At 37.9% G+C, this 23,833-nt stretch overlaps 1 protein-coding gene across 3 annotated transcripts in view; it reads right to left on the minus strand.

The window, feature by feature from the left end:
* tasor2 (transcription activation suppressor family member 2) overlaps window positions 1–23,209 on the minus strand; it is a 29,108-nt gene extending 5,899 nt beyond the window's left edge. The window contains exons 1-19 of one of the 3 annotated variants that reach the window (XM_016290428.1): window positions 22,683–23,209; window positions 20,929–21,077; window positions 20,739–20,834; window positions 20,567–20,639; window positions 16,766–16,857; window positions 16,516–16,653; window positions 16,305–16,432; window positions 16,191–16,204; window positions 15,865–15,964; window positions 15,633–15,727; window positions 15,419–15,519; window positions 15,259–15,331; window positions 14,235–14,306; window positions 13,207–14,115; window positions 11,869–13,107; window positions 10,714–11,497; window positions 9,511–9,943; window positions 2,391–5,516; window positions 2,181–2,303 (exon numbers count right to left, since the gene is read on the minus strand). In XM_016290428.1, coding sequence (XP_016145914.1) covers window positions 2,181–2,303; window positions 2,391–5,516; window positions 9,511–9,943; window positions 10,714–11,497; window positions 11,869–13,107; window positions 13,207–14,115; window positions 14,235–14,306; window positions 15,259–15,331; window positions 15,419–15,519; window positions 15,633–15,727; window positions 15,865–15,964; window positions 16,191–16,204; window positions 16,305–16,432; window positions 16,516–16,653; window positions 16,766–16,857; window positions 20,567–20,639; window positions 20,739–20,834; window positions 20,929–21,077; window positions 22,683–22,713 — 7,776 coding nt within the window. In that variant the 5' untranslated portion in view covers window positions 22,714–23,209. Of the gene's footprint in view, window positions 1–2,180; window positions 2,304–2,390; window positions 5,517–9,510; window positions 9,944–10,713; window positions 11,498–11,868; window positions 14,116–14,234; window positions 14,307–15,258; window positions 15,332–15,418; window positions 15,520–15,632; window positions 15,728–15,864; window positions 15,965–16,190; window positions 16,205–16,304; window positions 16,433–16,515; window positions 16,654–16,765; window positions 16,858–16,995; window positions 17,058–20,566; window positions 20,640–20,738; window positions 20,835–20,928; window positions 21,078–22,682 lie in introns of those variants that run through there. The other 2 variants (XM_016290427.1, XM_016290429.1) reach the window with 2 other exon arrangements.
* Between the last annotated feature and the right edge of the window lie 624 nt (window positions 23,210–23,833).

The following is a 23,833-nucleotide window of genomic DNA, read 5'->3' on the forward strand; positions in this document are numbered from 1 at the left end:
ATTTGAAGGTCCTGGAGTGGCCTAGCCAGTCTCTAGATCTCAACCCCATAAAAATCTTTGGAGGGAGTTGAAAATCCGTGTTGCCCAGCGACAGCCCCAAAACATTACTGCTCTAGAGGAGATCTGCATGGAGGAATGGGCCAAAATACCAGCAACAGTGTGTGAAAACCTTGTGAAGACTTACAGAAAACGTTTGACCTCTGTCATTGCCAACAAAGGGTATATAACAAAGTATTGAGATGAAATTTTGTTATTGACCAAATACTTATTTTCCACTATAATTTGCAAATAAATTCTTTAAAAATCCTACAATGTGATTTTCTGGATTTTTTTCCTCATTTTGTCTCTCATAGTTGAGGTATACCTATGATGAAAATTACAGGCCTCTCTCATCTTTTTAAGTGGGAGAACTTGCACAATTGGTGGCTGACTAAATACTTTTTTTCCCCACTGTACGTGCTCAACAGATCTGAAACTCCATTTAAGAACAGGCTTGAATTGAGTGCACCATAGCTTTTCTTCTCTTCTTCTAGGAATGTATTGATATTGAAATTATGAATGATAATGATAAGCCAAGAGTTATATTCATTTTATGACCGATAACTGATAAATGGCCAATATTAAAATTATACTGTTAAAACTATTTTGAATTAAGGCATCACAACAGAATGTACAGTTTGAAAAACTATATTTTACTTGATATTTGCTAAAGATTACATTAAGTAGTGTTAATAAATTGTTTAGTGTTTTTAAAGATGAACTTTCCCCCATTTTTTCATTTAGATTATCGCTTACTGTTCGATAACAGCAAAGGCAATTTAAATGTACAAATATGGAATTAAATCAAATATCATATGCAAAATTTACCAATCTACAAATACATTATCAATGTGGCAACGATACAGTGCATCCTTAGCATAATTTGTCTATTTTATGTCAATTTTTAAAGTTATAATTTTCTCACAGCATTTAATCGTGTCTTTTTTTTACTAAATGAGCCAATGAAATGATTCAAGCTGCCATTTTGCATCTGGATCAAATCATCCACTAAAAAGATGATTTACACATTTTCAGCTTAACACAGTTGTTACCGAGGAATTAACGCTAGGGCTTTAAAGGGGTCATATGACGTTGCTAAAAAATAACATTATTTTGTGTATTTGGTGTAATGAAATGTGTTTATGCAGTTTAAGGTTCAAAAAACATATTATTTTCCACATCCTGTACATTACTGTTTCTCCTCTATGCCCGCTTTTCTGAAACGCATCGATTTTTATAAAGCTCATTGTTCTGAAAAGCGAGGTGCGTTGTGATTGGCCGAATACCTCAAGCATGTGACGGAAATGTTACGCCCCTTACCATACTGCGATGCCGTGTCCCGATGCGACGAGACAAAAACATTAAAACCCATTATAAACGAGGCATTTGTTGCATCCAGTGGTGACATAATTACGGATTATAATGGCATATACTGTCTTTTTACGCGTTGCATCGCGCCACGTAAACATAAAACCATGTCTGCATTTGTGATCAGAGAAATGACAAAAAGCAGGCGCTACTCTACACTGCTCAAAACTCGCGTTTGAATCGTCAGTGGCAAATCCTTTAAATATGAAAACGTGCTTACAGGCTGTGAGTCAGCATTATTTGTCAGAACACCGGCATTGTAGGCTACTCTACCAGGAAACAGTCCTCGTCCTCTGTAAAATGCGTTGCACACATCTGGATATTTGGTTTGAGCTATTCTGGAACAGTGCTGTAAATACAACTTAACCACTGATTTCTAGTTGAGTCCTCTTTTGGAAGGCCAAACAAAGTAGTTTCACTTTCACAACGAAACACTGCGTCTCCACGACATGGGGGTGGCGGCAACAATACTACAGCGAGAATCAAAGTTACGCCTTCTTTCTTTGCGTGAACATTTGGGCGGTGTTATGCAAATCTTCCCACACAGTGATGAAGACATGTGGGGGTGTGTTTAAACGAGGCGTTTTAGGAGGGCGTGGACGAGTCTTAACTTTTATAAAGAATATCTCTTTGGGTTTGAGACTTTAGGCTTTGCAACTTTAGGGATCTTATCTATGCACGAACAGCTTGTAATACTCCAAAGAGAAAGGAAAACTTGAAATCGCATCATATGACCCCTTTAATAAAATTTTGAGTTTCACTCATTCACTTACCTCACATATGTGCTCTGCAATGTCCTCATTCCTCAGTATAATGAGCAAAGGGGATTGATCATCACCATTGAGGTCAAACTCGTCCGGCTCAACCGGTTTGTGGCCCTCAATCTCCAAAAGGTTCTATAAATCATAGAAATTCACATGAAAATCTTTCTTCACTGTTTTGGACCACTTTATAAGATTCTTTTAATGCATTAACTTTCTTACCTTGGTTTCTTCAAAGAAGGTATCTGTTGATGTGACAAGGATATAAAACCTGTACTTGATCTTAGCTTGACTCACAATAGACTTTGGACTGTTAAAAACATCTTTCTTGATGCGACCACAGAATCCAGAATAACGGCCCACTCTACCTCGATCAAACTTCCTCTTTCTTGCCTCAGTTGGACGAGGCAGAGTCTTCCCGCTGCAGACATCGTTCATCATGGACTTGTATGCAACAGCGCATTGCTCTGTTATTTCTGATATCCCGGAGAACTCAACACCACTGCCTTTTTCACAGAAAAGTCTTTGGAGATGTGGTTTACGGTTTCTCACCATTTCCTTCATCTCTTTCCTGTCAGACATGTCCACTTTAATCTTAAAATCGGTAAGTGATGGTTGTGCTTTACTAGGTTCAGCGGAACTCTCTACTTCACTGAGATTTGAAAACCGAACAGTCATGGGACATGAAGCCGGGTCAGGATTTGACCTACAGTGTGACGTGGTAGAGCTCTTTGTTTCTTTGAGAACCCGATTAATTTTTCGAGAGAAGATGAGGTACTCGCAATCAAGTGCAGACAGGGTCACGTCAGCCTTACTTTGTTGTTCCTGCCATTTATTAAAAGAGTCTTCAAGTCCCTTAGTCAAACTACTTCCATCGAAAGATAGTTTCATGGTGGGAGAGTTATTGAATATAACACGGTTTCCTTTCCTGTCCAAAATGGTAACAATGGATGAGGGTGGAATGTCAAATTTGTTATCCCTCTCACTCGCATCTAATAGCCGACTGCAAGTCACCTCCCTTCTGAAATACCTGCGCCAGTCAAATTGCTGTGTGCTTGGCTTAACATGTGAAGTGGAACTAACTGTGAATGACCTAGTTGGCTTTGTTTGATACGTTTCAAAGTATGATGTTTTTTGAATGCTGTCAGAAGGATCATCATCCCACTCAGCATTTTGACAGAATTTGCTTTTTCGAGACTTCTTTTTTGAACTTCGGGCTACTTCTGTCTCATAGTCTGCAGTGCAAGTAACCTTTATTGGGTATTTGAAAGATAGAGTGTCCGATTTATAATTCTTTTCTGCCCAACAGTAGTCATCCCTCTCTGTCTTTGCATGCTCTTTGTGCTTGTAGGAATAGTCACGTTCATATGTAATGTACTTGGAACAAATGGGTGAACCATTGTCACCACCAGAGTCGTTTCCACATGGGTAAAATTGGTGATCAACGGATTCCTCTGTTTGGTAATCATGCCATGGCATATATTCATCAGATCTGTGGTAATATCCATGTAAATTGTCTCTGTAATAGAGTTCGGAATCATTTTGAGATGCACCCTCTCTGAAATTACAGTCGTCTTTTTGATAGGAGGTGGGATAGAGTTTGTGCTTTAACGGAAAAGAGTCTTCATTGGGTGAATGCTCAGTAGTTGTTGCAGATTTATCTTTAAAATCCACTGTGCCAGTGTATTTGGTCCTACTCCACCTTAGGTTGTCATCGTGGATTTCTTCATAATGTCCTGTAAAGTCAGATAATGGTTTTGTGGTAGAAACATGGGGTTGAGGGCTTACTGGAGTTTTAGGTGGCATCATGTCAGCGTGATCAGCGTCGTCTGGGTAGTGCAAGTCCCTATTCAAATCCTCTTTCCTGAATCTTTTGTTTACCTCTGGATAACACGGAATTTCATCTTGAGTGGAAGTTGAGCACATGCTGTTTACCTCCACTTCTGAGGGTTTGTCAATTAGAGCAACTGCTTCATCACGAGAATCAGTCATGGTATTTTGGGGTGATGCACAAATATTTAGGGACAGACATTCTTGGTTTGATTCGATCATTTGATCTTCACAAGAATCTTGACTTTGTGTTTCATTCTCATCAAAAAGTGTATCATCCTCATCAGTGACATTAAATGCATCTTGTTGGCCTAAATCGCTTTCGTCATCTTTTTCTAAATGACTAATATCTATTTTGGTGGGTTCAACGGTACGTGTTGGTTTTGACTCATCCTGACAAACATCAAGATCCTCTTGTTGGACCACTATACTCTGCTCAGTAGTCTTAGTTTCACCCTCATCATACATTACATCAGAAGTATCATTAGCAGCTAGGGTGTGTTTCTCTTGAACAGATATGAGCTGATCTTCACCTGGACATGAATCCTTTCTAAATTTTTCAAGGGCACCATCTACAAGGTTTGCCTCCTCTGGTATCTGAGGTTGTTTTTCACTCTTCTGCATCCTTATGTCATGGTCATCATCGGTGAAGGCAGATGATTTCTCAGTGGAGCTGTTTTGTTCATAAACTTCCTTCTGTACCTTGGTTTCAGAATCCTCTTCACTGAATTCCATATCAACACTGTTTATATCATCCTCCAAAACCAAAGTAAAGTCATCTAGATATTCCTCCATTGCTGTGGACGTCTCATGTTCAGTATCACTGCCACCCAGGTCTGCCTCTTCCTTTGATTTAATCTCACTTTCTTGCATCATTTCCTCACCTTCTTCAACACTTCCATCTTCCATCATTGTCAGACATCTATCCCAGCTATCTTCATCTGATACAACTTTACTCTCTTCAGCTACAGATACACTCTCTTCCTCCACCAAAACGGATGCTCCAGTTTTAAGTTCAACAGTCTTGTCAACATTTTCATTAACCAGAGCTTCTGGGAACCCATCTTTGTTTCTTTGTTTCTTTGCTTCAAAAATCTCTTTACTCTCTGCACTGTCAGACACTTTCTCCTTTTGCAGTATTACATGCGGTACATGCCCAGTTTCATTCTTTAAACCCAGATCAAAACTTTTCCTACCCAAAATCAGACGGTGTTGTTTTGAGAATGCTGATGGCTTTATGGGACCAAGAATTTGATGGAAAACACCAATTTTTTGGGGACCAGAAGTGGCCACGCTGGTGAATGCTTTATTATTTGTAGCATTTTTGACCTTTGGTTGAAGTATCCGAACACCTATTCTCATATTTGATGCTTGCTCACACAACTGATTGTATGCACTGTTTTTTTCCAAGTGCTGTGAATATGAGCATTCAGTGGTGACGTCATTTTCATAATCAGTGTCATTATCATTGTCAGGCACTGAACTTTCCACTGGTACATCTGCAAGAGTTCTATAATTCTGTAACAGAGAAATGAAAATATGCAAAAAAAAATCAGTATTTAAATCACACACACTGTACAAGAAGCAAACATATAACTGATTTATATATAAACATACACTATTTTCACAAAAAAAGTTAAGCCAGTTATTTATTTCTTGTGTGTACGTAGGAAATATCAGTTTACATTTCCAAGCATTCCTTTTGCCATTAACAGCCAGAATTCTCCACACAGAGATCTGATCTCACCATCATTCAGTCGGTCTGGGATTACATGAAAAAAAAACCCAGAAAAAACTGTGACAGACTAAATCCAGAAGAACTGTGCCAACGTCTCCAAGACACTTGAAGAAACCTTCCTGCAAAGCTACCTGAAAAACTATGTGCAAGTGTACCTAGGATAAAAGGCTGTTTTAAATGCAAAGGGTGCTAACATCAAATGTTGATTAGATTTAGTTAATGGAAGTTAATTGATAAATGAAATCTATTTATGAAATTATTTTTGAAAACATCCACACTTTACAGCATTTTAGTCTTTCTCAGTTTTTTTCCGTTTCTTCATGTAATCCCAGACAAAATCGATGATGGCACTGGCTGTTTTCAGACTCCTTGTGCATGTAAAACCGCACTGGATTAAATCGCAATCAAATGGCAAAAAGAATGTTTGGAAATGTTAACTGATATTTCATACTGACACACTACAGCAAAATATAGAAATTACTGGCTTAAATTTTTATTTTTTGCTGAAAACACCAATGGTCAAAGACTTTGCACAGTACTGTATGTATAGAGATGACAAATAACTAAAGACTAAAAGATAACAAACTGTTATCTCAGAAAAAATGTATTCTATAAAAGTTCTTATAAATACTTATAAACCAAAAATATATATAAAAAAATATGAATTGGTTTATAAAAATCATGAGTTTGTTGTGATCAGAAATTTTTTTAAGTCTGGTAGAGTACAGTGGTGCTTGAAAGTCTGTGAACCCATTAGAATTTTCTATATTTCTGCATAAATATGACCCAAAATATCATCAGATTTTTATGCAAGTCCTGAAAGTTGACAAAGAGAACGCAATCAAACAAATGAAGCAAAATATATACTTTGTCATTTATTTATTCAAGAAAATGATCTAATATTACTTATCTGTGAGTGGAAAAATTGTGAGAATCTGTAGGATTAGCAGGTAATTTTAAGGTGAAATTAGAGTCCATCTGTTCAGAGGTATTTTCAGTCAGTGCGTGCCCCGTTTTATTTAAAGAACAGGGATCTATCAAAGTCTTATCATGTTTGTGGAAGTAAATCATGGCACTTACAAAAGGAAATCTCTGAGGTCCTCAGAAAAAGAGCTGTTGCTTGTCATTAGGCTGGAAAAGTTTACAAAACAATCTCTAAAGAGTTTGGACACCACAAATCCAGTCAGACAGATTGTGTACAAATGAAGAAAATTCAAGACCATTGTTCCCATCCCTATGAGTGGTCGACTAAGAAACATCACTCCAAAAGCAAGATGTGTAGTAGTACGTGATGTTGCAAAGGACCCCAGGGTAACGTCTATGTAACTAAAGGCCTTTCTCACATTGTTTAATGTTAATGTTCATGAGTCCACCATCAGGAGAACATTGAACAACCATGGTGTGCATCGCAGAGTTGCAAGGAGAAAGCCACGGCTCTCCAAAAAGAACATTGCTGCACGTCTGCAGTTTGCTAAAGATCACGTGGACAAGCCAGAGGGCTATTGGAAAAATGTTTTGTGGACAGATGAGACCAAAATAGAACTTTTTGGTTTAAATGAGAAGCGTTATGTTTGAAGAAAGGAAAAGAATTCAAGCATAAGAATCTTATCCCATCTGTGAAACATGGTGGTGGTAGAAGCATGGTTTGGTCCTGTTTTGCTGCAAGACTGCTTGCCATCATTGATGGAACAATGAATTCTGAATTATACCAGCAAATTCTATAAGAAAATCTCAGGACATCTGTCCAAGAACTGAGTCTCAATAGAAAGTGGGTCATGCATTAAGACAATGACCGCAAGCACAACTGTTCTACCAAAGAATGGTTAAAAAAGACCAAAGTTAATGTTTTGGAATGGCCGAGAAAAAAAGTCCGGACCTTATTCCAACTGAAATGTTGTGGAAGGACCTGAATCAAGCAGTTCATAGGAGGAAACCCACCATCATAGAGTTGAAGTGGTTCTGAACTAAGGAATAGGCTAAAATTCCAACAAGTTGTTGGGCAGAACTGATCAGCAGTTACAAAAAAAAAAAATGTAGCTGCATTTACTGCTGCAAAAGTGGGTCAGACCAGATACTGAAAGCAAATATTTACATACTTTTGCCACTCACAGTTATGTAAAGGCCTTTCCACACTGAACGCGGAAAAGTGTGTCGTTTTTTTCTTGGAATGGCCGAGAAAAAAAGTCCGGACCTTATTCCAACTGAAATGTTGTGGAAGGACCTGAATCAAGCAGTTCATAGGAGGAAACCCACCATCATAGAGTTGAAGTGGTTCTGAACTAAGGAATAGGCTAAAATTCCAACAAGTTGTTGGGCAGAACTGATCAGCAGTTACAAAAAAAAAAATGTAGCTGCATTTACTGCTGCAAAAGTGGGTCAGACCAGATACTGAAAGCAAATATTTACATACTTTTGCCACTCACAGTTATGTAAAGGCCTTTCCACACTGAACGCGGAAAAGTGTGTCGTTTTTTTTCCCCGTCGCTCCGTGACAAAACAGGCCATTCAATTAGATTTGAGCTAAGATCACGTGCACGGAGCAGCTGCTGTTGCACTAAAAGCAACAGGCACCGTTTCGAAAACCAGTGTAAACAAACACAGAAGAAGAGTATTCTGAGAGAGTGTTATGAGTCAGAGCACGTTCACTCAAGAGCTGTCAATCATGAGATAATATCTTCTGACATAATGTATGAAAAATGAGAGAAACATTTTTCTATACATGAAATATGAAAGCAAATACACATGATTATGACAATATATTTTCTGTATGTGTTTTATGCAGCTCATGATATTTTTATAACAATAAAGGATGTTTATGACAAATGAGAAGCAGGTGTCGCGTTCAATCCTTTATAAAACATACAAAGAGTGCATGTCTGCCTATTATAGAATTAAAATCCACTTTAGATCTCAATCAGAAGTTATTACAAGTACTCTGTGATGGTTTAAAGTGGGTTTTAAGCAAAAACATAAATAATCACATACATTTTCAAATGTAGCGTGATGCTAATTATACCTCTATTTATATTTTAAGATGTATTCTTGTAGGCATTATAGATAGTTTATGTTCATGGTGTAGAACCAAACTTTATTTACCTTAATTTAATGCTGTATATATTAGGGATGCACCGAAATTAAAATTCATGTATTTTTTTACTGTACAAGTAACTGCTGAGAAGAGACTTCTTTTAAAACATTAGCAAATATTACAGATCCTAATTTGAACACCATGTGTGAATGTTATAATAAATGTATTAAAACAGCTGCTGTAATGATTATTATCATTATTATTGTCTAACTTTTTTATTTTATTTTACAGAACAACAGTAAAATTACAATACTAACATTTATGAATGTTGATAAGAGTTCTTGCTTTTTCTCAACTTTTATCTTTGGACCTCAGTGCTTTTTTTTGTTGACAACAGATTTATAAATGAGTCTCATTACGAATACGTCGTACGTATCGCATTGTCACGTGCCTTGTTGCAATTTCGGTTGCCGAACATTCGGTGCATCCCTAGTATATATTGAGCAGCGGACCATATACGAGATATATTACATATCTAAGGAAAAATGCATTGCTGGTCGGCGCCACCTAGCATGCAGGCGTGAATTAGCAGAAGGCGATCAATCGGTGATAACAAATTACTGATTTATGTTGTCATAGAATATTTTAAAATTCTATAAAAATATAAAATATCTCCTCAAGGAAAAATATAAATTACATCACCTAAATACAGTACAATTTTAATGGTGTAAGATATAATACATTACCATCAATGCTGTAACTTTCGGACTGGAGGAGAGACTTGCCCCAGAAGGTGAACGCCTTGGTGCCGTTTCATGCTTATGAGATGACATTTCACCAGGTTGTGATGCAGTGTCTTTTCTTATGCTCTGATCTGAGGCTGAATGAAGATTTACAGGCTCATAATTTTTCACAGAAAGATCCAAAACCTCTGATGAAACATGCACAGGCTTGGCCGAGTCCGCTTCCTGGCTCAAATCAACATTGAGCAATGACACAGCATTCTGAATAGCGTTTATGTCCAAATGAACTATTTCAACGTTCTTCTCCTTTGGAAGTGCAGTACAATTTTCAAGGTGAAATAACCTGGACGTGGGCTTACTATAGAAAAGACCAATCCACATGTGAAAAATGAGATGGACATCCTCATAGGTATCTTCAATGTTGAAGTTCCATTTCCTGTCAATATTAGAAAAGAGAAAAAGAAATTCAGAGCCTTTCTGGAATGTCTATTTATGGGTTATGAATATGATGACTCAAAGGATTACCACAAAAACTGTTAAATGGTGTTAAACTCATATCATCTTCACAAAAACTGTTACAGAAGGTGCAAACCGCATCTTTGGCATATTTTAAGCATGTGGCATTTTTGTATCTTGCAAACTCGAGACATTTGGTGTTCTGTAAAATTCTACATTGGTGTTGCAAATTCCACTGATTTGTCACCACCTGGATAAAAATGTTATCTGGCTAAATTAGAGAAATTGTAATTGTAAAGACTTGTGATAGTCTTGATAGAATCAGAATAATGTTAACAATATGTTGAGAACTACAAACCAATCAGTAATTGTTTGCATCATGTAACATTTAATAAAAAAATATATTTATGGAAAATAAAACAAATGAATAGTCTAAAAATAATTTTTTTTAGTGGGATGGATGAAAATATTGGAAAGGCAAGTTAAAAAAATGGAAATGGAGTGACTGAACCAGCAGATGAAAAAACAAATCCTTATTTTTGGGTGAACTATTCCTTTATATTGTCCCTATACTGTCACTAATCAGACAAATAGCAACTAAAAGCCATAATATTTTGATATTTGTCTTGTCCGGATAGCTTTTTGGCCATAAATCAACATTATTAAATATTAAACAACAATATTAAATATTAATTTCAATAATCATAATTAAACCATAACCGAAATTTAGGGGCAACAAAGAGTACTTACCCATGAAGTGCTCGTGTGACAGTTTTATCTTTACTGTCATTGGTGAACTTGCTGTCAAATTTAAAATCATATGGGTCTTTCCAAATCCTCGTCACTTGAATCATTCCCTCCTTTTCGATTATGCTTCTGTTGTGTAAAATTCTTGATCTCCGCGGTTTCGTCTTGAGGATCTCCGACAATGGCTTATTTGGAGAAATCAAATGCTTCCATTCTGCTTTACCCCCTTCCTCTTGATGACATGAGGCCACAGCATCTTTGGGTAGGTTCAGATGAAGCCCAGTTTTTAATGACAGAGGCGATTCTACACTTCCAGATGGAAAAGAAACCTTGAGAGATGGACCTGAGAAACCTGACAGCGGAGAGGTGGGCTGTGAGTAAGAATGTTCTTTTGTTATTTCCAAAATCAGTTCCCCAGTCACTAAAAGACCTTCTGGGAAAGGAGACCTGGGGGGTAATTTAAATCTGGCGGATGGATAATGAAGAAGTGCACGAAGGACTGACTCCGGGGAGCCGCTAGCCTTCACTCCATCAAGGGCCTCCTGGCCAGCTTTGGCTTCTAAGTTTTTTAATATTTTATCGTTACTCGCCCCAAGGGCCAAGTCAGCCAGTAAACTCAAAGCATCTGAGGGCAGAGATGCACCCGTGCTCAGTCTCTCTGCACTGGCTTTGCCATCAGTGCTAATTCTTCTCCTTCCCACCCCATCCCCAATAAGCGAAGATATGAGCTGCGGGTCAGTGTGTTTAGCTATTTCAAAAGGTGCTGATGTGTCAAAATTGAGGGACCCTGTAAGAAATAGACAAAAACAAAGACAAAGCATAAAATAGCAGTAGACGCAGTGCATAATCAAGCAGACATGCAAAAGAAGAAGAGGAAGTAGAGTAAGACAGTGGCCTTAAGATGCAGAAGAACGTGCACACGGAAGATGGAGACAGATGGAGAGGGAAAACGTGGGGCCAATTTTAATACACCAGCATAATCATGCCTCAATATCAAGCCAGTCTAATTTACTAAAGAGAATGAAACGTAACCACAAAGGAGGTTTGAGGTTTGAAACTGGTTGCAAATATACACACAACACTTTAAGGACACTTTCCCACTCTTGGTATGTGAACATTTGTTTAATGACAGAATGTGTAAACTAATAATTTTCTTACCATTTTCTTTTGATGCCTTATGAATAAGACCTCTCCAAGACACAGGCTGTTTTGTTAACTCCACACCTTTCATTGGCGTATGCTGAGCCTCATCATTTATGGGTTGCGATCCTTTGTCTGTCAGCTCATTTTGGGCAGTATCACACTTCAGATCCACAATGGCGCCCAATTTTCCTTTTTTTGACTCTGGCCCTGCGTTATCTGGCTCAGATTTTGCATTGTCACCAGGGGAAGGAGATTTCACCCTCTTTCCCCTTCTGAGCACCGTCTTCAATTTGCTTATAGATATTGCACTATACACATCATGTTTTGCTTTCTTTTTGATTTTGTCAGGAGAGGATTCTTTTGGGTCCGGGGGCATGGATTGGTCAGAAACTCCAGGAACACTGGAAGTTGCATCTGCTTGAACAGCAACAGGATGATCCTTGTTATTTTGTTGGACACCTACAGCCACGTTTGATGCAGCATTTATGGACTTTTCTGGACATACATCCTGACTTTTGTCACTTTCTGATGGATGGGTTGTGTGAAGTTTTCTCAATATCCTTAATGCTGACAAGAGAGCACTTGGCATGTCTTTAGAAGTGCTGTCCGAGTCTTCGTCGTCATTGACCAGTGGATCTTTAGAGGGCAATTCTTCCTTACCCTTCAAGGGAGATTCTCCCTTACTTTCCACTATTTCATTGGATTTGTTCTCCTCAGGAGAAATCGTTTCTGCATTTGTGTCAATGCTCATCTCAACATGTGTTTTCTCCTTTTGTGCAGATTCTACGTCAACATCTGAACCATGTGGGACAAAGACTCTACCACAGTTTGTGATTATGGTCTTTAGGCCATATCGTTCCCTTAAGTTAAATCCCTCCATCTTCCTCTTGGGTGTGCTAAACAAACTTTGTTTTGTTACATTGTGCTGTATATTCACTATAGTCTCCTCATCATTCTTTACAGCATCTGATCTCAAAGACCGTTTCAGATTGGCATCTGTATTCCACAATCTTTTACGCCTTGGATGTGACCGCCAATCTCTTTTTGAGGGACTTATACTTTGATCATCAATAGTTTCAGTTGTCACACTTAATAAAGGGTCTTGTGCTTGTCTGGCTTTACTCAGATTTCGATTCACACCCCTTTGCCTGCGTCCCTTGCCCCTACGAGTTGAATGGGGGTTTTGATTGATGTCATCAGCATGCACGGTTTCAGTCTTAATCTGGTCTTTCATAGAGTCATCGAGAGAATTCACTGGCAAAACGACAGGCAAACTTGAAGTTGGTAAAGCGATGGTTTTTTGAACTTTTTTTTTATTCTGCATGGTTTTCCAATGAGTTCTACGCTTCCTACCTCTACGCCTTGAAAAGGACCTCCGATTTACTTTCCTATCAGGATCAGGCATTGTTTTCTCAGGATGTGTATTATCCTCCATCACCCCCGCAGCACCTTCTTCTGTTGATTTGATTAATGGTGTACTGCTAGTTTGGATGGGAGTCTCTTTTGTAGATACACCGACTCCATTAGCATCTCCTTTAGTACTACCTTGAGAGGTTTTCTCAACATCATTCTCAATACTTATACAATTCTCTGTAGGGACATCACCCAATTTGGGTGACCCTGTGGAAGTTGGATATTCCAACACACTGTCAGCTACTGTAACTACAGCTGTTCCCAGCTTTCCAAGCCCCTCTGGCAAAGCAGGTTGAGGCTGCTCTGTGGACAAATGCTTTTGCTCATCTTTTTGTCTATTAACGGTTTCAGCTATTCTGTCAGAGGCATCACTGATGGCCTCGGATTGCTTTGTCACCTCCATTTCAATATGGCCATCAGTCTCTGGCACCTCCTCCGGTGATGATATACAGTAATAGACATCATCGTCGTGGTCATCACCACGCTGTTGTCGACCAGCAGTTAGTAACTCCAATGCCCGCCCTACTGGAATAGTAAAGCCACATGGCTCATCAAAATAGGATTTTAATTGAGTGCCAGCCTCCTGTGACCATTTAGGCGATATTAGGGTAAAACCACCAGGCACATCATATTGATCTGGAAACATACTGGCTTCCCTGGTGGGAACATCCAATAGCCCTGGGTGAAAAAGAGTGCCATAGTCTTGCAAATACTTCTCTAAAGACACCCGAGAGCGCCCCTGCTGGTTTGGAGGACATTTTTCCATCTCTGCTTCTGCATAGTTGAGCGCTGGGATTACTTGCATTATTTCAATTGACACCTTAGTATTTTGCAGGTCAGACTTGGCATCTAAACATAAAACCATACAAAAGATATGTTCATAAGATGTGAAAGACTTGCAAATAAAAGCTGCATAAGGTACACAGATGTAAAAATCTAATAAATCTAATTATTCTCTATCTAGTTACCTCTTGGCACAGTTCTTGAGTCTGGGAAAATAAACATGCCTTGAAGTGCTGCTGCCTTACCCGACTTTGCATCTAGAAATAAAGGAAAGTAAAATAATTTTTACAATTATTTAAAAATTTCAAATTACATTTACAAATGTTCACAAAATCTCTCTCTCTCTCTCTCTATATATATATAATTTTTTATTTTATTTCTAATAATCAGATATAAACAAATATACATTTGGAATTGACACAGACTGACAGCATTAATAGCTGTTTTTCTGCAAAGGGACCAGGATGACTGATCCGTGTGAATGAAAGAATGAATGGGGCCATGTATCGTGAGATTTTGAGTGAAAACCTCCTTCCTCCTTGGGCATTGAAGATGAAACGTGGCTGGGTCTTTCAGCATGACAATGATCCCAAACACACCGCCCGGGCAACGAAGGAGTGGCTTCGTAAGAAGCATTTCAAGGTCCTGGAGTGGCCTAGCCAGTCTCCAGATCTCAACCCCATAGAAAATCTTTGGAGGGAGTTGAAAATCCGTGTTGCCCAGCGACAGCCCCAAAACATTACTGCTCTAGAGGAGATCTGCATGGAGGAATGGGCCAAAATACCAGCAACAGTGTGTGAAACCTTGTGAAGACTTACAGAAAACGTTTGACCTCTGTCATTGCCAACAAAGGGTATATAACAAAGTATTGAGATGAAATTTTGTTATTGACCAAATACTTATTTTCCACCATAATTTGCAAATAAATTCTTTAAAAATCCTACAATGTGATTTTCTTTTCTCATTTTGTCTCTCATAGTGGAGGTATACCTATGATGAAAATTACAGGCCTCTCTCATCTTTTTAAGTGGGAGAACTTGCACAATTGGTGGCTGACTATTTTCTTTTTTCCCCCACTGTATATCACTAATTAACAACCCCGGAGCTCATGGTGGGTTTGTTTTTTTAAAGGTTTATACATTGGTTTTAAAAATCAATTACTCTATTAAGAAAATTAGTGGGATTGGTGTCTGTTGGGCAATATCTTACCTTCATAAGAGAAGAGGTGTGAAGAGTGTAACAGTATAAGAAACCCAGAATCTTCCAAAGGGATAACAAGAGCCTGTTGAATGGAAAAAAAATCATAAGAAAAGATTTGTTCAGAGATTTGTCCAATTATTAAAAATATTTCCCTCTTCTCTATATTTACCATGTCTTTTTCCTTCAGCTCTTGGGCTATCTGAGCCAGGTCAGTTTTCGCCTTAGAGGACACAACGTCATACAAGTTGAAACATCTGCCATCTATGCAAACTGTGTGGAGATAGAGGGCAATAAATTACAAGATGTCGACCAAGCACTCATTTACACTTTTAGCACCAATATGGGCACTCCTGTCAATTACCAAAATAAAATGTTAAACTCACCTTCACCCACAATGCAAGTTTCAAAGATTTCGCGTGGCAAGGTCCTCTTCAGTTCAGACACACAAATTGCATGGTCAATTTCAACTGTCTTTGGGCTGAAAATACAGTTTGCATTTCAGTCCAATAGCGTATAAGTACATAGTATAGTATATCTGAATCTACCCTTGATTCTTGGGCAGCTTTTTGGTGCATTACCAAATATGGTTTATACATGTCATTAAATAAAACATACAGTTTGGCTGGGAACCAGGCTCCGCTCGAAGACTGAAGACCAACATCATAGACAGTAGATTCAATCTTGAACTGGCCAATCCATGGTTGGTAATGAAACACTACAATACAAGATTTAGCTTAAAACACCATGTTGATAATTACATACTCTCAAAGGAACATTTAAAATACACTGAATATTACGCAAAATAAGTGCAAAACCCTTTACAATAAATGAAAGAATGGCAATGGACACAAGATTGTGAATGAAACAATCTTGGCTAATTGCCCCATTTGCAATTTCACCACAAAAACAGGAAAGAACATGCAAAATAATCTAATTCTTACCTGTTTTGTCTTGGCTTTAAAAGAAACAGTGAAAAAAAAAAAACTTTAGTTGTCAAAAATCACCATTATTACATGTAAAACTTATTTCTCTTAATAAGATAGAAAGAGTGAAACCTTTTTTGCTCCAAATCTGGCGTGGTGCTCATCTTCCCATATGAGAATACCACAATGGCAAACGGACAAGCATGTCTTGGACATGTTTCAATTTCATTGCTTCCATCACGGCGTTCATACATATAGTACTGCAAGACAAACCAACCTTGTTAGATTTACAGTTTGAAACTAAGGAAGGAAGGAAGGAAACTGTTTTTGAGAGCTTTATCACCTGTGTTCGCTCATAGGCCAAGAAAGAACTAGTAGTTGAAGACACAGCACCAAACTGATCTGATATGTGGCAGTCGTAGCCAACTGTCGGAAGAGTGAAATTCTGGGTGTAGTTGTCTGTAACCTCTTTCACTCTCCCCTGATGTTTAAATATATAAGAAAACATGTTTGCATGTGGTCCATTAGGAAAAATCAGCACAAAGTAACAGAATGTGGTTGGAAGAATTAAAATTTCCCACCAACTTGCATACCTTGGTTAGCTTCAAAAGGACTATGTAGCCTGTCTTGCCATCGTACCAGCGCTTCAGGTCAAGGCAGTCCGAGTATTTTGAGATATAGACACCTAATTTATACCAGAAATATAATGAGATAATAATGACCTCAACAATACTAGAAAACAACTACACAACAGTGCAACAGAACCCTGTGCAATAGCTACATTTCACACAAATGTTCTCAAGAAAGGCTGTATTCAACCCACATTTCAGATATTCACAAGCCAAAACAGATAAGGTCCAGAGAGCTTTGATGGTGTTCATACACCACGAGATCACGACTGTGAAAAATTAGCCCTCAAAGAAGTCTTTGTTACAAAAACGTAATGTCGGAACATAAAAGCAAACAACACGTGCTTCAGTGGAAGGTGTAACTCTGTAAAACTGTTTTTCATACCCAATACAGGCAATAAACAGACTGTCAAAAACCAGAAAACAAGTTCTTCAGCATTTTTGTGGATGAGAAAAAAGGTGCACAAGGAGTTCTCAGGAAGGTCTGTTTGCCTTGACATGTCAAGCTGCAGCAAACAAGTTTAATCTTTAGTACTGGTAATTATTAAGACAGCAAGTCCTAATCTTGCATAGACAGGCTTTCAATAGAAAACATAAAATCTGGTCCAGATTGCAGTCAATAATAATTCACATTATGTACTGTAATTTAGAAAACAAAGTAGAATATACAGTTCTACTAACTAATAGCTAGTTAACTTGCTACATAAATGGCTCAAGCAAAAATAGTATTTTTCAAAGATTTATTCAAACTACTTTAGGAAAACTACAGCAATTCCAGCAAAGAATTTTTACTTTTTTGAATTTTTAACTTCCTTAAAGGGTTACTCCAACCCAAAATGAAAATTTTGTCATTAATCACTTACCCCCATGACGTTTCAAACCTGTAAAAGCTTTGTTTCGTCTTCGCAACACAATTTAAGATATTTTGGATGAAAACCGGGAGGTTTGTGACTGTCCCATTGACTGCCTAGTAAATTACACTGTCAAGGTCCAGAAAAGTATGAAAGACATCGCCAGAATAGTCCATCTGCCATCAGTGGTTCAATCTGAATTTCATGAAGCGACGAGAATACTTTTTGTACGCAAAGAAAACAAAAATAACAACTTTATTCAACAATTCGTCTCCTCCGAGTCACCGTAGCGCCATTTTGGAGAGTATCCACTGAACGCAAACTGCGTATGCTGTTCTGTGTCAGCCGCACAACATGGATACGCTGTTTTCGTTAAAAAAAAGAAAAGTAAATTAAACGTAAAAAACGTATCCATGTGGTGCGGCTGACACAGACAAGTAGAACAGTATACTCAGTTTACGTTCAGTGGATACTCTCCAAAATGGCGCTACGGTGACGCAGAGGAGACGAATTGTTGAATAAAGTCGTTATTTTTGTTTTCTTTGCTTCATAAAATTCCGATTGAACCACTGATGGCAGATGGACTATTTTGACGATGTCTTTCATACTTTTCTGGGCCTTGACAGTGTTATTTACTTGGCAGTCAATGGGACAGTCACAAGCCTCCCGGTTTTCATCCAAAATATCTTAAATTGTGTTGCGAAGACGAAACAAAGCTTTTACAGGTTTGAAACGTCATGGGGGTAAGTGATTAATGACAAAATTTTCATTTTGGGTTGGAGTAACCCTTTAACAAACAGTATCTTTTCCAGGTTGTTTGACAAAAACGTGTACGCCCTTAGACCCAGTTCTTGACATACTGGTTTACATCAGATGGTCAGAGAATAGACTGTGGGTGTTGTCAGGGATATTTAGAACTGAGACTAAACCAACCTTGACAATATACCAACATTTCTGAATTTCCCAAAATTCGTAAAAAAAATTAAATAAATAATAATAATAAAAACACATCACAAGAGTATTCTTAGCCATTTTCAGACTTTGAAATATAAACTGTCTTTTATCCTCCTACTGATTACTCACTGGGTCTGAAAATATTCCTGTATATAAGGACATTGATATGATAGCAACTTACAGTCAATATCACATGAAGTTTACTCTGTAGAGACTGTTTGCTTTTTACACTCACAAAGGTATGTGTATATCAAGTCTTTCCCCTCACAGGAAACCCCAAAGTCTTGGTTACCCCCAAAGTCTTTCCCCTCACAGGCTCAAAGCACATAAAATAAGCATGACTTACCAGCTACATAATACTTAAAAATAGTGATGAAATGAAATATTTAAACCTATTATCATCTGAAGACCTGAAATAATTTGTATACAAATATGTGCTGAATTTGACCATAGGGTCAAACAAATTGCCTATTTGTCTTCACAAACCTGCTTTGAAGGGATAGTTCACCCAGAAATGAAAATTCTGTCATCAATTACTCACCCTGCATTCATCTTCGGAACACAAATTAAGATATTTGTGATGAAATCTGAGAGCTTTCTGACTCTCCATAGACAGCAAGGGTACTACCATGGCCAAGGCACAGAAATGCAGTAAGGACATCGGTAAAACAGTCCATGTGACATCAGTCATTCAACCATAATTTTACAAACCTACGAGAATACTTTTTGTGCGCAAAGAAAACAAAAATAACAATTTTTTTCAAAAATTCTTCTCCTCTGCGTCACCCTGGCACCATTTTGGAGAGTACCACGATGCAGGCGCGTGCTGTTTACGTGCAGGAATGTACCACCATCGGTTGAACCACTGATGTCACATGGACTGTTTTACTGATGTCCTTACCTTACTGCGTTTCTGTGTCTTGACTGTGGTAGCTCCCTTGCAGGGTCAGAAAGCTCTCTGATTTAAAAAAATATATATTTTATTTGTGTTCCGAAGATGAACGAAGGACTTACGGGCTTTGAACGACATGAGGGTGATTAATTAATGACATAATTTTTTGGGTGAACTATCCCTTTAAGTATTTCGTTTTTTCATTGCAAGACTACTACTAGTAGTAGTGTTGCTTCATGACCCATATTCAGATTTTGTTGTCCACCAAACACCCAGACATTCCTCTTAAATCTATTTGTCTGATACAAAATTTATGACAAACCACTTAATAATTATCTGCTCATCCTCAAGCCATGATACTCCCACCATGTGACTGATGATATGAGATTATTTTGCTTGAAATGGGTCTCATTTCTCCATAATATGATAAAGTCTTCCACCAGTAGTTTATAACAGCCCTGCAGTCTCTAGCAAATGCTTAATTTAGACTGCAGTAAATACTTCTGTATCTAGGTTATTTGAGCTCATACAGTAGTGAGAAGACCAGTGTAAAGGCAAACCTTCACTTTCTCTTTCTATAGATTAACTGTATCTCTTACGTAGCATACTTTCACTTTTCCTTTTCATAAGTAGGAGAACCTATGATGAAATATGCAGTTCTCCTGACCAACCCTGTGAACATTATTACTATTAAAAGCAATTATTTTAGTCATCTGTTATATGCTATTTTTGTTAGTATATGCTATTTATTTACATGGTGTGAGGCAGTTATTCAGTTGCAATAAAACAAAGTTGCAATTCACTTACAACACTATATATACAAAGAAACAAAGCTGTGATTTATCGACAATTCACTGAATTGTGGCAATGGAAATCATGCCAGAAACCGTTGCTGACAATAGCACATTCACATCAAGTCCTGTCAGACAAGTATGAAGGCTTCAGAACCTCCTCTTGGCTGATCTTGCTGCAGTCACATGTGAAATATTATCTTGTGCATGCAAGTAAACACATCAGGCTGTTATGCTGAAACGACCACCAAATAATGCAATGGCTATCTTTCTTTACCTTTCGAGGAGTCTCCAAGAGTAGTGCATTTTGCTTGTCCAACCAACAAGCCTGTTTTGCCAATTTTCTTTGCCTGTGGGAAAACAAATGTTGCAGTAATAGATTTGAAGTTTCAGAAAGATTTTGAAATTAGGTCGATTCAATAAACTACATTAGTGTTGTATTTCTGTACCCTGTTTGCATCATCAAGCAACAGGAAGCCAAATGACTCTTCAAGTTCCTGTTCAGAATATCCTTTTTCACATTTCTCGGAACGAAAGGCAGCATACTGTTGGAAGAATACATTTATTATAACATGATGCAAATCTCACTAAATCACTCGAAACTAAGTGCAGAATGAGGAACATTCAGATAAAACTTACCCGCTTTTGTAAAGCGCCATTGTTGATCAAATGGGCAGAGTTGTATGTGAAACATTCTTTTGATTCCTCATACAAATAGTTGTTATGAAGTGGGGCTAGAATACGCTCATTAAAGGTTACTGAGCCTGGATGCACAGGCTCCAGAAGACCTGGTAAAACAGGACACATGTTTGAGTTATACTAACTGCTTCACAATCTTCCAAAACATTCCTTCTTTCCAATAACAAACAAAATGGACAGTTTTCTAGGTCACATTCTGTCGCTCTGGAATTGTAACCAGAGAGCATGTTGTAAAAGTCATCTCAAGGACATTTTGAGATAAATGCTCGGTAAAAGCAATAAGTCTGGTAGAGAGCCACTTTGTGAACAACTTCGTCTGTAAAAACCAACAGTTTCATGAACTGGCTAAACAACTTTAAAACAAACAAAACAGTATTCGGCATTAAAGAAAGAACTATTGCGCAATTCTTATGCTGAAAAAAACCCACGTTGTTCATTAAGAACAGGACAACTGCGCAAGACTCCTGTTTCCGCACTAATCTTCCTAATGTAGAATACAACAACTAGAATGTCACATATTAAATAACTCTGTTCATTATTAAATGACGCAACTATACAGAAATACGAAATGCAGCCTATTCTCTTCAGCACATGGTGGATTTCCAACTTCTAACTTTTCTAGATAGAAAATCTATTAGCTGGTCATACCAGTTAAATGTGGTCAAGCTGGTTTTTGAAACATCTGTCAACCATGCTAGAACCAGCTAATGTTCATCTTAGACCAGCTAAAAAACAGTTACCACGTTTATAATATAATAAAAATAAAAAACAAAATTGATATTGCAATATGTCAATTGTGACTCAATCTTAAAATCTCAACAGTCATACCCTTATGAAAATTAACCATGGTTTTATTACACTAAAAGTGTAGTACTCTTCTCTTTTTTTTGGCATATTGATCATTATTTGTATTTAATGATGCATTATTGTTTTACTACAAATACCATGGTTAAATTATGGTTAGTGTAGCAAATCCATTGGTTAAGTTGTGGTTACCATGGTTTAACTATTGTAACCATGTGTTTTATTTGTAGCAAAACCACGGTTCATTTTCATAAGGGTATACATAATAGGCTATATAACATGGAATGAGGTTAATATAACAAAACGGTAAATACATCAACATTACTGACCATACTGGTCATAATTTACATTTAGACCAAAATAAGAAGACTTTTCATATTAGAGATCATGCAGAAAATCTAGAAAACACTAACTGGAAAAAAGTACAAGAGAGGACACTGTACAGTGGTGAACTGAAAAACGTGATTGTAATCAACCCTTATTCAAATTAATCCAAAAGCTTGGAGCAAAGGTAAAACTATCACGTGTAGTTTTACCAAGCCCACGCTGACTCCACTGCAGAATTGATTTAGAGTTAAGAGCAACCAACCAAACCAGTATTCGTGTCTGCTTTCAGCCAAAATAGGATAGTCGTTTAAAATTGTTCACAAAGCTGCAATACTGTGACTATATTGAAATACCTATGACTGAAACTCTCAAATTATTGACCAGCTTCGTTAGCTGTAAACACAAACAAAATGACCACAAAAAATGTGTGTGGGTTGAATTTCTGAATACACATTAATGTATAAATACACGCATAGATATTTCAGCACAAAACGGATTATACAAATGCTATTGACGCCAAAACAGAAACTAAACGTGTCCATGAGGCCACTAAAGCCAGTCACCTTCTGTTGATCGAGTAGTCACATTCTCCATGAAGACGAGGCATAGATCCCAGTTCGCTTTGCACTCGAGATATTAGATATTTCTAATCCTCGACGGCTCACGACATTCCACTTTAACGAATAAAAAGATACTGCCTTTTCCGTAAAACAGTCATGAAATGTTTATTTAAAGCTGGAAGGACAAATATTATGCTCGACGACTGGTCTCTGAAGCTGAACTGCGTTTTGAAGGACTAGAATTGTGCTGTGTGACTGTGTGTTGCAACCAGGAAGCGAATCCACATAAAGACAGCAAACGTTGGGCTGTGGAAACGACCGGCTGCCAGCGAATCGGTCTGAAGGACTGTTTTTAACGGAGTTCGAATTCTGACTGGGATTCCAATTCATTCGACAGCGCGCGCCGTCTGCTCGAGGGACGCCGCGGTATCTAGAAGAGAGTCGCTCGCGCGAGCAAAAGCGAAACGAAAAAGAAAAAGAAACAGAAAGTCAGACGTTCGCGTCCATCTTGCGTCCTGCATTCAGTTCCGTTTGGCGTCGCTAGTAGTCGCAGTCCAGGCATATTGAAACCACGCCGTTCGTAGCAAATTATACTCTGATTTATCCCTGAATTCAGTAATTAAAAGGGAAGTTGTATATGGTTATATATCGATAACGAGTAGACACCAGTAGCATGAATTTAACAATTATCCGTAGTTGCTCTGAAAAAGCCTCATTTACTCTTCCGGCCTCTAGGTGGAGCTATTCAGTTTTCTGCATTCCTGAACTCCACTCTTACGCCTAAAGAACATTCAGTCCTGGACGAAATGTTCACTGACTGAGTGAATTAGAGCAAAACAAAGCTGATTTTGTCCTGCTGTGCCTGCCATCTTTGGTCAGGCAAAGCCGAGGTGTAATGCATATAGAAAATATTTAAGCCTACTTTTGAAGGAATGCAGACAATACAGTTTAAACATCTTACTTGAAATATTAATAATATAGGATATATATCTCCTAATAGGGTAATCCTATACAGCATCAGGTATTGAGATTATGTACAGGAGCTATAAAAACTACACCAATTACAGCACTACAGGTTGAAATGGGGGAAATGTCATTAGAAATGAGAAGGGTACAGTTATCAGTGAATTATTGGGTTAATTTACAAGGTCATA

Source organism: Sinocyclocheilus grahami, unplaced genomic scaffold (genome assembly GCF_001515645.1).
Source record: "Sinocyclocheilus grahami isolate Dianchi unplaced genomic scaffold, SAMN03320097.WGS_v1.1 scaffold259.1, whole genome shotgun sequence".
Classification (NCBI taxonomy): Eukaryota; Metazoa; Chordata; class Actinopteri; order Cypriniformes; family Cyprinidae; genus Sinocyclocheilus; species Sinocyclocheilus grahami.